Raw genomic sequence first — 14,631 nt, 5'->3', positions numbered from 1 at the left:
TGGAATTGGGTACCCAGTTTCTAGCCAAAGCTCATTCTCATAGTGGGACTACTTTTTCTTCAGCCAGGGTCTTTACGAAGACATATTTCTTTAAACTGAGTCAGTGTGTATATGCACATGTGCATGCACTGATACTGGGACTTGAACTCAGGGTATGGGCATTGTCCCTTAGCTTTTTGCTCAAGAATGGTGCTCTACCAGTTGAGCTATACCTCAACTTTCAGCTTTTTGGTTTTTCATTGGAGATTAGAGTCTCATGGACCTTCCTCCCTGGACTGGCTTCAAACTGCAATCCTCAGATGTCAGCCTCCTGAATAGCTAAGATTACAAGTGTGATCTTCCAGTGCCCAGCTTCTAAATCACTTTTTTCTCTTTCTCTTTGTAGCAAAAAAAGCCCACACAGCATCCTTGATTGTTGCTCCTGGAGACACAGCTGAATTTGAGGTCTTTTTTCACTCCCAGAAGATTGGGAGGATGACAGGTATCATCCATTTGTCAGTGATCAACAACCAGTATGAGGAGACCATTATCCACCTAATAGGTGAGAGCTATGAAGATGACATCACCTTGGACAACATCCATGGGCTAATGACTTCCACCAGCCAAGAGGCCTCAGATGTGTCTGAGGTCCTAGAGATCGCTGAGGAAAGTGCCATGGAAGACTTGATAGCAGGTAGGACATGCAGCAGGGAGGCAAGTATTGGTGCTCAGATCATTTTAAATAAGAATGAAATGTAAGTAATGGATGTAGCTTCCCGAGAATTTAGGAAGAAAATTCCACTTCATTACTAGGTAATCTGTCAATATGGCTTAGTCACACCTCAGTCCTCCCATTTATATGTGTTTTCACTCAGTAAGCACTTACTGAGCTTCAGTGTGTATATGTCAGCCACTACCCTGAGCCCTAGATTTTCAAAGCTTAATGAGCCTCTGCCTTTAGGGAGCTTCTACATTAAAATTCCAGTTCAGATTGTGAGTAAATGCTGTGTGCATGCCAGAACTGGATTTGAACTCAGGGCTTGAGTGCTGTCCCTTAGCTTTTTTGCCCAAAGCTGGCATTCTACTACCTGAGCAACAACTCCACTTTCAGCTTTTGGGTGGTTAGAGATTAGTATCCTGTGTACTTTGTTGCCTGGGCTGGCTTTAAAATGTGATCCTTAGATCTTAGCCTCCTGGATAGCTAGGGTTACAGGTGTGAGCAATAAGCACCTAACCTATGAATGCTTCTTTGTAGCTGTTCTATCTTTTCACTGGCTTGTATTGGCATTGTCTACTTCATCTGAAACAATCTAGGAGAAATGGTGGGCTGGCCTTGTTAGAAAAGGCCTAGGTTTGTATCGTCATTCTGCACAATCTTGCTACCCAATGAGCAGCCTAGGACTATACACCATCAGCATCTCCTGGAGTTTGATAGAAGTGTGAATTTCAGATCCACACTGACCTACTGAATCAAAATCTGCATTTAATTCCATCCCCAAGTGATCTGTGTATATATTAAAGCTTAGGACATGCTGCTCTTCAGTCTCAAGCCATGAGGAGGCTTTCATTTAGTGACCATTTACTCCATTTTCTTTGGAGTAGGATAAATTTATTTCATTGTTAATTCCAAAAAGCATCTGCTAAGCACCCTCATGTGGTTGATCACTATAAAATGAATTGTAAGCACAGCCACAAAGTTTTCTCAGGAGCCTAATTATAGTCCTGGATTATAAGACTAGTCTGTAGAACATGAGTTGAAATCAACACTCCTTATATAATTGATGCTTTGGCCCTGTTGAAGCTACATATTGACATCATCTATCTCTTGTTTAAGGATCAAGCAAGAGCTATCAGTAACACAAGTTCAAAAAATCTGATTTTATAACTGTTAGTTATAAGATTACCAGACTTAGAAAATCAGAATACATGCGCTTGCCTTGCATGCATAAGGCCCTGGGTTCGATTCCTCAGCACCACATAAGCAAAAAGAAAAAAGCTGGAAGTGGCGCTGTGGCTCAAGTGGTAGAGCACTAGCCTTGAGCTGAAGAGCTGAGGGACAGTGTCTAGACCCAGAGTTCAGGCCCCACAACCAGACCCCCCAAAAAAAACTGAAAAAAAAAGAAAATGTATACAAGAATTTTCCATAAATTTAAATTTCAGATACACTATGAATAATTTGTAGTACTAAGTATTGGACATGCTGATCCTAACAACTACTCATTCTTCATCTGTGACTCAGATTTAACTAGGACTCCTTTATCTGGCAACGTAAACTTTAATTGTTTTATCAAATAAATAAAGCTTGTTTGGATCTACATTTTCTCTTGTATAAAGAGAAATGAGGGCCAGAGTGGATGATAGATGGATGGGAGGTGGATGAACGGATAGCTGGATAAATTTGCATCTTTCTACTCAGTAATTAAAATATAATTGTTGAAGTTGGGAGGGTTGCACGGGATGAGATACAATGTCTATCAAGTTCTGTCTTCTCAAGGAAGCAGGCCCTTTAAGAAGGCCAGGGAGGACTTACCAGCCCTCTACTTGTAACCCCTAGCTGCTCTGATAGACCACATCCAGTTTGGGTATTGCCATATTGGAACTGGATATAATGTGAGCTTCACCATCACTAATCACAGCAAAGCAAATGTGATACGGTTTGAATGGCCTGTTTTAGCTACACTGACTTTCTCACCACAGGTAGGTAAAAACTATTTACTATATTCTGAAATCCCTTTGGCCTAAGGCAACCCCAGTTTGATAGTATGTTTCCGTGGATACATGGAAGGGGATGGATGTCTCTCAAACTGGAAAGCAGTAACCATTTCTAGTGCCAGACCACTCTCCGTGTCTCTTCGATCTAAGAGGACAAGAACAGAGAATGTAGCCAGCTAGAACTGTTGCTAGACCAAGATTGAGGAATTCAGCAGAGGCCTGAATGGATGATACAGGCCCCAGCCTTTTTTCCTCCCAGAATATAGACATGACCCTCCACACATGTGTTCTTTTTGATCATTAATCCTTCAGAAATGGTTCACAAAGCTAAAGGAAGAGTGGTGGGTCCAAGGACAACTGTGAGATTTAGAAAATGTCTCAAGATACATCTTTCCTAGGACCTTCTGAAATATTAAAATCTAGTTAACTTTGTTTGGGCCAAAAGTTTCTCAACCATTCTTTTAACATTTTATAATGTATATTTTGTGAACTACCGAGCAAATCTCAACATTTAACAAGAGTCAGGACAATGCTATAGAAGATTCTTGCCTCTGGCAGCAGGGATACCAGTTTTTCCACTACACACACACAGCCTCTGATGCTGCCCAAGTATAGAACCCTCAGGGGATGGCAATAGGAGGGCAGGAGACCCCATTTAGTCACATTTAAACCTTTGACGTCAGGAATAATTATTTTTTCCTGGAGGAGTGTTTAGTTCATCTTAATCTTCCTGACAAATTTTAATGCCAGAATGTCCAGATGCAACACTAAATGATAATTAATATAAACTGAAGGCATACTATATGCCAAACTTAGTTCCAAGACCATAGTTAATTCATTTAATCTTTGTAAAAACCTTAGAAGTTAATTTCTCCTATTATCTGTATTTGAACTATAATGATTCAGACATAGTATAATCTAATAGTCATCTGTGTTAGCAAAGGGTTATTCAACAAAAACAAAGATGAGGTTCTTACCATCCATTTACATACATGCACACCTATACATACATATGTGCACATGTCTTGGGAAACACCAAGTTTTCTTTTCCCTTCACTGTCCAGAGGAAGAAGAGGTGTTTTATCTATCAGAAATATGATGAGACTGTCATGTATATGGCATATATGTGAGTGTATGTATGTCTTCCTGTCTTTATGGTAAATTACAAATGATTTCATTCTGAAGTTGAATTTCCCTTATGCCTGGTATACTTCAACAATCCTCAGCCATTTTTGCTTCAGAAGGCCTTCATACTCTTAAACATTATTGAGAACCCACAAAGAACTTTTGCTTATTTGGATACTATTTACTATATCATAAATTCAAATAATTTTTTTGAAACATGTATTTTATTGGTTTTAAAATAAAACATTATAGTGACCCCATTACATACTAATATAAATGGCTCTATTTTTAATTGAATGATAATGTTGGAAATCCTATGTAGCCCAGGTAGCCTCAAATTCAGCTTCCCAAGGTCTAGAATTACAGATATGTGAGACCATGCCTATTTTACATTTTGAAATAAATCTATAATATCTGATTTAATAGAAGTCACAAAGTCATATGGATTCTCATATATCTTCTTTTGCATTCTAACTGACATATTATCATATGTAACCTCTAGAAAGCTCTATTATACACTCATGAGACTATTAGAGTGAAAAAGTCAAATAGCATGTTTGTATTATGATTAAATAGTTTTGCCCTTGTGGACCCTATGGATATTAGGAAATGCACTCTGAAACTGCTAGTATACTGCATTTGTCCATTCATTTTTTATAGATCATATTGATTATATAGGGTGACCTGTGGCTTTGGAAGCACACCACCTGGATTTGGACACAGATCTTCCAGTGACTTTAGCAATGTACAAGCTTCATTATCAACAAAATGGTTATATATCTCTTAGGGTTATAGCTGGAATTACACAAGAGCTTAAAATCGTCCTTGATAAATAAATGCTCGTTGTTCTTTTTACTATGATTGCATTTTTAAGAACCATGTGTACATAATTAAGTCAGTCTTATCTATGTAGGTTTAAATTATGTATTTTTTGGCCAAAACTGTGGCTCCAACCCCATCTCAGATATGGAGTCCTCAAGATTGAATTCCTGAAAGTACTAATACCAGGCTCTTCCTAGACAGGCCACCTCCACGCTGGCTGTGCCAAAGATGTAGTAGTGACCCTGAAGTCAGATTTGCCCATCAGCCTGAAGAAAATGAGTGTCAAGTGCAAGCTCTCCAGGATCATGTTTCAGCAACCTGCAGAGCAGGTCTCCGACTGGGATGACCGCATGCGCACAGTCAAGTGGGTAGATACAGTCAGAGCTGCACCTGGGACTCTGGCTATAAAACGAAAGGTAAGTAGAGACCTCAAGCACAAATCTGACTCAGACTACCATGCTTGAATTTCTAGTGCTCTCAAGTTCAGTGTCTCATTCATTTTCTTTTTTCTCAACAACTATATATGCCACCTCCATCCTTACTTCACATACCATATATAAAATTTTAATTGGTAAAAATGTTAGTTTAAGTTTTCATAAGCTAAACAAGTCCTCTCACTTATTTTCTTAAAAAATACTATCACAAGTCCTTTGGTTTTCTTTTCCCATTAGGTGTTAATTTAGGTCTCGGTATTCTCTTCCACTGTCAATTCGTCTACCCCCGAGCTGGCCTTATGTTGCCTTAATTAGACTTGATATCTGGAGGAAAGTTCCTTCCTCCATGCCCTTTGTTCTAAAATATCTTGGTCATTTTTACTGCTTTCTTATTCATACATAATTTTGGAATCCATTTCCCATTTCCTACAAAAAAAAAAACTCTGATGGAAACATAATTGGAATTGGATTGCAACTATAGGCAATTTAGGGAGAATTGACAATTTTGTGTTATTAGTTTATCTGTACCACTAACAAGGCATACCTCTCTAGTTATTTATTGCTACAACACAAGTTTCTTTAGTAATGATGAAGCTTAAGATTATTTTTGCTTTACTGCTATTCAATTTACTAGTAATAGGATTCCTCAGAGTTATTTGTCCTTGCAAAAATTTTATTATGTTTCTAGGAATTTTCCTTTCAACTAACTTCTCATATGTATTTTCAAAAAGTCATTTAAATATTTTCTTACTGGCTGTTTAGATCTGTAGAGTTGATAGTAGTGCCTCCTTTTTGGTTATGACCCTGTTTATTTGCATTTTCTCTCTCGTTCTTGTTCAGTCTCACTCAGATCTCAAACAATTTTGTTGATCCTTCCATTTGTTTTCTACTTCCTTCACGTCTGTCCTTTAGGATTCTCTCTTTTCTTTTGGAATACATCTGACTTCATAGCCGTGGGATCCTAATGTTCTCTGAAACGTTTTGTTGTTCAACTTACCCCTTTTTCATTCTATGAGTCCTTGAAGTTTGCCTTAATCCTTTATTCTGGAATTTGAGTTTGTGGCTGTTTCATAGATAGGATAAAGTGCTATACCATCCTCCTATTATTACTGTGGAGGTAACTGGTTAAGCATTGCTGAGTACAGCACTTCCTTTGTTATAGGTAATTGAGACGGATCCTGAGCCTGCCCACTCTGTACTAGAAGAAAACTACGGAGAACTTCGGATTCAAGTCAGTGCCATTGTGGATTACGCCGCATACCACTGCCAAACAAATGACATATGCTTTAAGGAAACGCTGGTTTATCAGACCCGAGTGTTTGAGTGAGTCATCAAATTCTTTGATCCCATCATTCACTCATTCATTTGTCAGAACATTTATTCAGTGTGCACAACAGCAGTCCAGGTAATACATCTGTGTACTATGTACTAGAGTGCCATCTGAGGTCCAATAAAACATTCAAACCCACGAAGTTCACACTTGAAATTAAGATATTGACCAGGAAATAGTCTGCCAGGAGGGTGGTATTAGGCAATCCACTTCAGTGGGAATAATCCCTACCATAGTCTATATAGCTGGCCAGAAACACCCTCAGGTATCCTCTCTAGTGGACATAGATATAGGATCCTTTCTAGCATAGAAATCATATTCTCAACAGAAGCCACTATTTCTTATAACCATAGAAGTAGCTTCCAGGATCCCTGCAGGGAACAGGTTCAGTTCCAAGAGTCACCACACTCAGAGAGCACCAGAGTTATGACTTCCTTCCCAGGTGATCATGGCTCCTCCAAGTCCACTTGGGACTCAAGAATTCAAGATCATTTTTTACTATAAACAATATTGTCTATTAACATGGCTGACCTTTCTCCTTTATCACATTTCCATAGGACCAAAGCTAGAAAGTTAATTCAGAGACAATGCTGAGAAGGAGAAAATATTACCTTAACCCTCAATGACACTTAGATGCTGAGTTCAAGGATGGTTTAGAGAGCTCATAGTCTGGAGGTAGGGGTGAAGGGAATGAATATAAACAGGTGAATTGTCAGTTGGGACATAGTGCCACGGGCATGAAGCAAAGAGCACCTAAAGACTAAATGATCAAGATGTGGGACAGAGCCAGGAACTGGAAACTCACATCTGTAATCCTAACTACTTAGGAGGCTGAGATCTGAGGGTATTGATCTGAAGCCAACATCAGCAAAAAAAAAAAGTCCATGTGATTATTATCTCCAGTTAACCACCAAGAAGTGGAGATATGGCTCAGCAGTAGAGTGCCAGTCTTGAGCAAAAAAGCCAGGCAAGAGTGTGAGGCCCTGAGGTCAAGCTCCAGCAACAGCACACAAAAGAATGTTTTTGGAGTTAAGTATGGTGGCGCAAATATATAATCTAGCTTAGCTACTCACAGGGAGAGATCAGGAAGACAATGATTCAAGGCCAACCTACCCAAAAAGTTAGCAAGACCCATTTCAATTAATAAACTGGGCATGGCAGCACACAACTATATCATCTCAGCTATATGGGAGGCATAAGTAGGGGGATCATAGTCCAGGCTACGTGACAGCCCAGACAAAACACGAGACCTTGTCTCAAAAGAGGATTAGTGGGTATGGCTCAAATGAAATATATGGAATTAAATATAATTCTATTATAATAATATGGAATATTATAATAATATAAAGATATAAAGTGACTCACCTTTAAGAAATGCAGCAGGAAAAAATTGCCTGCAATACATTTCTGAAATCTATTTCTGATTGATTCACAGGCTGGATCTGGTTAATTTAGGACAAGTACAGTTAGAATTCAACTGGGCCTCAGAAGACACCTCAAAGTCGGTCAGCTTTGCCATGCCAGAAAACCAAGGTAAACTCAATGAAAGATAAAATCTAAGTTCTGACTTGTTAGTAGAAAAGTCTTGTTCTTATAGAGAAACTAGAGAACAATTTCCTAAAGTAGCTAAGGAAAAGTAGAAAAAGAGATTTGTGGTGTTTATCAAACTACATGGACCTGAGTTAGCCTCTTCCCTCCTGGTTTCCAGACCCTCAACTGCTTGTGAGTTAAGTAGCACTATGGCTCAAAGTGGTAGAGGGCTAGCCTTGAGCAAAAAAGCTCAGAGACAGCATTCAGGCCCTGAGTTCAAGCTCCAAGACGGATGGACGGAAGGAAGGAAGGAAAGAAGGAAGGAAAGAAAGAAAGGCCGGGCAATGGTGGCTCATGCCTGTAATCCTAGCTACTCAGGAGGCTGAGATCTGAGGATCATGGTTCAAAGCCAGCCCGGGCAGAAAAATCTGTGAGACTCTTATCTCCAATTAACCACCAGAAAACAGGAAGTGGTGTTGTGGCTCAAGCGGTAGAGCACTCACCTTGAGCTGAAGAGCACAGGGATAGCGCCCAAGCCCAGAGTTCAAGCCCCATGACCGACAAAAAAAAAAAAAGGAAGGAAGGAAGGAAGGAAGGAAGGAGGGAAGGAAGGAAGGAAGGAAGGAAGGAAGGAGAAGAAAAGATGCTTTCACTATATTTGATGTTGGTGTAATTAATTTGTGGAGGGGAAGGGAAAAAACAAATCGTTTAAATAGGGATACAGGTGGATCCATTGCAACAATGAGATGTACAAGTGGTTATGTCAAAAAACTTACAACTTTGGTGGGCAGGGGATATTGGGGGGGGGCAGGATATGGGAAGGGATAGGAAGGGGAAACAAAGGAGGAAGCAACAATGCTTGATAAGAAATGTACTCATTATCTTGCCCATGTAATTGTACGGTATTCTCATAATAAAAATTTTTAAAAAAGAAAAAGAAAAGAAAAGACCACGTAACTTGTGAGTTAGCTGCTTCTCACCTTCCCTCTCATTATGACTGCAGAATATCACTCACTCTTGGTCTGATCCTAGGTAATACTCCAAAAGATCAGCTTAGCCAAGGCACAGGCAGCACCCTGGACAGTGTGGACCACTGGAGTGAAAGTTCTCCTTCTCCTTTCTCTGTGGAGCCCTCCTCAGGCAGTGTGCCTGTGGGGAAGACTCAGAAGCTCAAAGTGAAATTCTCCCCACTGGACATTGGAGAATTTGAGAGCAACCTTTTCTGCCAGTAAGGAAACACATTCTCCAGAGCCTTCATCTTTGCAGGGGTGAAGCTCTGTGGTTCTTATCCCTTCTTCCACCCCATTCCTGCCACTATTATTTCCAACCTGAGACCTCCTCCACAGCCCCCCAGGCTGCCACTTTTCTTTTTGGGAAGATTGAAAGAGGCCATTCTTAGGAGGAAAAGGAAGAATTTGGTCTTTGTTCTGTTCATCACCCTCTCTTCCCTTACCCACTTCCCGTTTCCTGACCACATACAGGATTCTACTAAGCTGCAGAATGGTTGGTGGCCAGGTGTTTTTTAATTGTTGTGCAAGTAAGAATTTGGATAAACTTGTGCCATCTCTGAAACTCATTTTTCTCATACATAAAATGTAAATAACAATACCCACCTTGAAGAATTGTTGGGAATGAGTTTACCTTAAGAGCTTAGACTCAGGCTGGGAAGGTGGCTCAGTGGTAGAGCGCTTGCCTTGCATGCATGAGGCCCTGGTTCGATTCCTCAGCACCACATAAGCAGAAAAAGAAGCCGGAAGTGGTGCTGTGGCTCAAGTGGTAGAGCACTAGCCTTGAGCTGAAGAGCTGAGGAACAGCACCCAGGCCCAGAGTTCAGGCCCCACGACCGGACCCCAAAAAAAAAAACCTTAGACCCACATCTCACACACAATAATCACAATAAATGCTAGGTGGTTGAAGTGGTGCTGGTACTTAGTAAGGAGTTGCCAAGTAAGATAAAAGATAGCTACATTTGACAGTGAGCATACCTGATATGATACTCACTTTTGGGGAAAGTTCCAAAGAGAACACCTATTTTGCTAAGAAATTCTTTGATCCATGTGAATTGTCAAAGCTTCCTGGAGTCCCTGAAGTCACAGTACAGAGATTCCTCTAAGCCTAGGGCTTGCTCTATTTAGTCCTAAGACTGAGAGACTACTCATGTCCATTTGCTCCAAGGCATTTAGGATACGTTTTTAAGATTTCCAGGCTCTTTTTTTTTAACCAGTCCTGGGACTCGAGCCCTGGACCTGGGCCTGTGTGCTGTCCCTGAGCTTTTATGTTTAAGACTAGCACTCTACCACTTGAGCCATAGCTTTACTTCCAGCTTCTTTTGTAGGTTAGTGGAGATAAGAGTCTCACAGATTTTTCCTGTGTAGTCTGGCTTCAGACTGAGATCTTCAGATCTCAGCCTCCTGAGTAGCTAGGATTTCAGGCACCCAACCTCCAGGCTCTTTTTTATAGTTCACTAAATAATTATCTGTGAGAGGACCCAGACATAAGACTGCTTATTTTGTTTCTGTTTTTGTTTTTTAATTTGCCAAGTGTATAGCAGGAAGATTTTACCACTGATGGCAGAAGTAATTTGCTTTCTTACTTCCATAGGAATCCTGATACTCTGTCTATTTACTCATTTAACAGTTACTTAATAAATACCTACCAAGTGAGGTAGACGAATCAAAAGCATCTGAGGTGGCAATATTAGAAAGTGAGACAAACTCATTTTCTACTCCCACAGAGATCATCCCAATAGAAATAATCATTTCCAACCAAGGTAGCAATGACAGATTACAAAATAAAACATCAATAAAAATAACTTTATTCTCTCAGGATTCCGAACCTGCCACCTGGACAGCAGGGTCCAACCATAGTAGCAAAAGGGCGAAGTGCCTTACCCGTATGCCATTTTGACCTGAAAGACTCAGACTATATCACCGGGCATCGGCGCAACCCAGAGCTCCGAGGGTCTGGTGTGGGGCCTCTGGATCCAAGCACCAAGGTGATTGAGTTCACCAGTGTGGGCATAGGAGGAAAGAATCTCCGGTGAGTTGCCTCTCTCAGAATTGGCTGAATTCCTATCAGACAATACTTCTAGAAAGTCCAGGGGGAAAATTCAGTGAAACAAGGTAGAATGATTTCTAGAAGCAGGCTTGATATCTTGGGGTTTGACTGAAGTTTACTTGAAAGCATCTGAATTCTGTCTCCATAGTTTGACAATGGAAAAAGCTGAGTATAGCTAAGGGTATAATTCCCTGACTGCCATCTTGACCACAGAGCATCACTGGAACAGATGAGGCCTTGACCTCATCTGTTACTCTAGAGTCCAGAACATTAGCTGTACTTTGAATCCCACCTCAGATGGCATTTTCATTTCTGGAGTCACAAAGAGCTTGGAACAATTCTGGTTTCCCTTGGAAGGTTAGACTATAGACAAGTTCTAGGAAAGTTTGTTAATTTTCACTCTTCTCTATTTACTTTCTACTATCATTTTTCCCTTTGCCCAGGACCTTTACAATCCTGAATCCAACCAGTAGCACCTACTCCTTCTCCTGGGTCTCTGAAGAACCTGAAAGTTTCCAGAACATTCCGGCCTTCACATGCTTGACAGAAAAGGGCTTCATCCACCCTGAAAAGAAAGCTGAGGTGTGTATAAATCAGGATCTTTCAACCCAGCCTCAGACCACTCTAACCATCTTTGCATAACAAGTGTAAGGAGTGGGGGGTTGCTGAGAACTGCCTAAAGGCACATCAATCAATTGAGGGCCCCCTGCACTTTGGACAATCCTGATGAACAAGACAGACCTGAACTCCTTTGACCAGCCATTGAGAAAGCAAGAGCTCTAGTATTTGCACTTCTAAACTAAGTAAGAGAAGGATCCAGTTCTAGTGGCTCATGCCTATAATCCTAGCTACTCAAGAGACCGAGATCTGAGGATTATGGTTCAAAGTCAAGCCAGGCAGCAAAGTCCATGAAACTCTATCTACAATGAACCAGAGTAGGGCTGGAATGTAGATCAGTGGCAAAGCACTTGCCTAGCAAGTGCAACGTCCTGGGTTCGATCCCCAGTACCAAAAAAGAAAAGACAAAAAAAATTAACCAGAGTTGTAGAGTTGTACTAGAGTTAAACTAGAGTTGTAGCTCAAGTAATAGAATGCCAGTCATGAGCAAGAAAGCAGAGTAAGAATATCAGATCCTGAGTTCAAACCCAGTACCAGCGCGCGCGTGTTACCAGAGCACTTGTGCACGCACACGTGCACACACACACACACACACACACACACCATTGAGAAGGAAAGAAAATGCTGAGTGTGAATAATATCAAAATCCATTATGTCTATTTTAAAGTTAATATTCAAGCAGCATAGGGGAACTAGGCACAGATATCTGGGAACTCAAGAAACTAAGAGTTGTATTTGTTCAAGGGGTGGATAACAGTGAGAGGACACTAATTTTTTTTTCCTTAGGTCAAAGAGTAAAACATGAAAGTAGAATCAAGTCCTGTGACTTAGTCCTTAATGTTTCCACAGTGACACCAGGGAGGGAGTCAGCTTTACCTATGAACCCGCTCACTAAAACAAGTCTGTGGGTTCTATACCCGAGAAGTTTTGCAGAAACTCTTAGAGATAGAAACATATCCGTGAAACAAAAATTGTGCACTCGGAGGCCTTCAGAAAAGTCACCCAAATGAATGAATTAGGACAATAGGGAATGTCAGGCATCAGGTCCAGATGATCCAGCTTTTCTCTGGCAGATGCTATTCTCCCAAACTTTTCTGGAGAAACCTAAAGTCCACATTTCTATGCTAATCTTCCTGCTATGTGCTGGTGGTGAGATCCATGTTTTTTAACCCTTCCCAAACCAAACGAAACATTTATATATACTTTCCACTTGCTTTTGACCTCTGCATATTGTCTCTATGCAGCCAATCTAGTTAAGCATGGCAGGATCCAGGAGCTGGGACCACCAGAAGCATGGTCCTGCCTAGATATGACCCCCTGTCCCACTACATCTCAGAAATGTACCAAAGATGCCACCAAATTCCTGAAGAGATAAGTTATAGAATCATCTGAGATCATGCTGGTCTTTGGGTGGCAGTAGTGTTACTGATGTGACACATCCTTAGACCACATCCCATGCATCATACTGGTATTGGCATGGACAGAGTATGTTCACCTGCATTATTGCTTGCTGACCACATTCCTCTGGCCCTCCATTGAGTCTAGACTGATCAACTCAGACACTCACTCAAGTTAATTCAGAAGAAAAAAGGACCTGGGGCAGCTGTAGAGATTTAACTTTCCTTCCAAGTCTTTCTATTTCTCTTTAGCTATCTACTCTACTCTCTATCAAGCAGTTTCTTTCCCACTTGTTCATTTCTGTTTCAATGATTTTGTAACTTCACTTAGCAAATGGATTATAGCATTCCATGGCCAAGCTCTCCCTCCTGGCATCTTTCATCCCATTCTCCATTCAGTCAGCCACTTCTGAGAGGATTATTTGGTTCCCCTGTTAATCAGGTTGAGTTGGGCTGTGTGCCAGGCTGTTAACGAATATGTAGATTGTTATTTGGTGATTAATTCCAACTCCTTGCTAAGATACAACCAGTTCTAACCAAAGACATGAGAAAGTATGACAGCTTAGATCCGAGGCTAAGGATGGGCTAGGCTCTTGAAGGACATGTGAGCAGAAAAAGCATGGCAAGGCTGCTGCTATAGACATGCCTACATGTTCTTACAGAGACTGTAGAAAGGTAGCAATAACCTGGGAAGGCCAATTCTCATGACTCCAGTAAGAAAACAAAAGTGCTTCTCATCATCCTTTACCAAATTGTTTTCTTAGATTGTGTTCCAGTTCACGCCTTCTCACCTGGACATCACGGAAGCTCTGTGGACTTTCTTGATTCCTGAACACAACATCTCAGTACCCTTCCTGTTAGTGGGCAAAACTACTGATCCTCTCATCTCTCTGGACAAGTCACACCTCAACTTCAGTTCTCTCCTCATTGGTAAGGCTGTCCTGTTAGTTTGTATTTAGTTGGTATCAGCTGAGATCATCAAGAGCTCCAGAGCACTTCTAGTGCTTTCTAGAAACATGTTAAAAAGCAGAAAGCATTTTGCACTTTTTTCTTTTTTTGTGTTGGGCATGGGGCTTGAACTCGGGGCCTTGGCACTATCTCTGAGCTCTTTTGCTCAAGGCTAGCACTCTACCATTTGAGCCACAGCACCTCTTCTGGTTTTCTGGTAGTTAATTGGAGATAAGCATCTCATGGACTTTCCTGTCTGGGCTGGCTCTGAACCTCGATCCTCAGATCTCAGCCTTCTGAATAGCTGGGATTACAGTCATGAGCCACCAACACCCAGCTGTTTTTCAATCTAATTTCGATCATATATCATGTGTGTGTATGTGTGTGAGAGAGAAAGAAAGAGCCACTAGTGTTTAAACTCGGGGCTTCCTAGTTGCTAGGCAGACATTCTACTTCTTGAGCTATATCTCTAGCCCTTTTAAGTCTGAAATAAAGTCTAACCTTTTCCTCAGGCCAACCAGGACTGTGATCTTTCTCTTTATATTTCCTACTTTAGCTGTAATGATAGATATGCACAACCATACCCAACTTTTTTCTGTTGAAATGAGGATCAACTGATTTTGCTGGGACTTGTTTTATGTTTTTATCTTTTTTTTCTTTTTCTTTTTTTTTTCTTTTT

General features: G+C 40.8%; 1 protein-coding gene across 2 annotated transcripts in view; it reads left to right on the top strand.

Annotated features, from left to right (window-relative positions):
* Positions 1-14,631, top strand: part of Hydin (HYDIN axonemal central pair apparatus protein) — a 236,973-nt gene that overhangs the window by 197,843 nt on the left and 24,499 nt on the right. For both annotated transcript variants that reach the window (XM_042700777.1, XM_042700776.1), the window contains exons 63-71: positions 386-673; positions 2,534-2,680; positions 4,840-5,054; positions 6,235-6,395; positions 7,838-7,935; positions 8,965-9,160; positions 10,759-10,971; positions 11,433-11,571; positions 13,769-13,934. In XM_042700777.1, coding sequence (XP_042556711.1) covers positions 386-673; positions 2,534-2,680; positions 4,840-5,054; positions 6,235-6,395; positions 7,838-7,935; positions 8,965-9,160; positions 10,759-10,971; positions 11,433-11,571; positions 13,769-13,934 — 1,623 coding nt within the window. The remainder of the gene's footprint in view (positions 1-385; positions 674-2,533; positions 2,681-4,839; positions 5,055-6,234; positions 6,396-7,837; positions 7,936-8,964; positions 9,161-10,758; positions 10,972-11,432; positions 11,572-13,768; positions 13,935-14,631) is intronic.

The sequence above is a fragment of the Dipodomys spectabilis genome, unplaced genomic scaffold, assembly GCF_019054845.1.
Source record: "Dipodomys spectabilis isolate Male_0828 unplaced genomic scaffold, ASM1905484v1 ptg000273l, whole genome shotgun sequence".
Classification (NCBI taxonomy): domain Eukaryota; kingdom Metazoa; phylum Chordata; class Mammalia; order Rodentia; family Heteromyidae; genus Dipodomys; species Dipodomys spectabilis.
The sequence above is the reverse complement of the archived record's forward strand: the minus strand, read 5'-3'. Positions and strand labels throughout refer to the sequence as shown.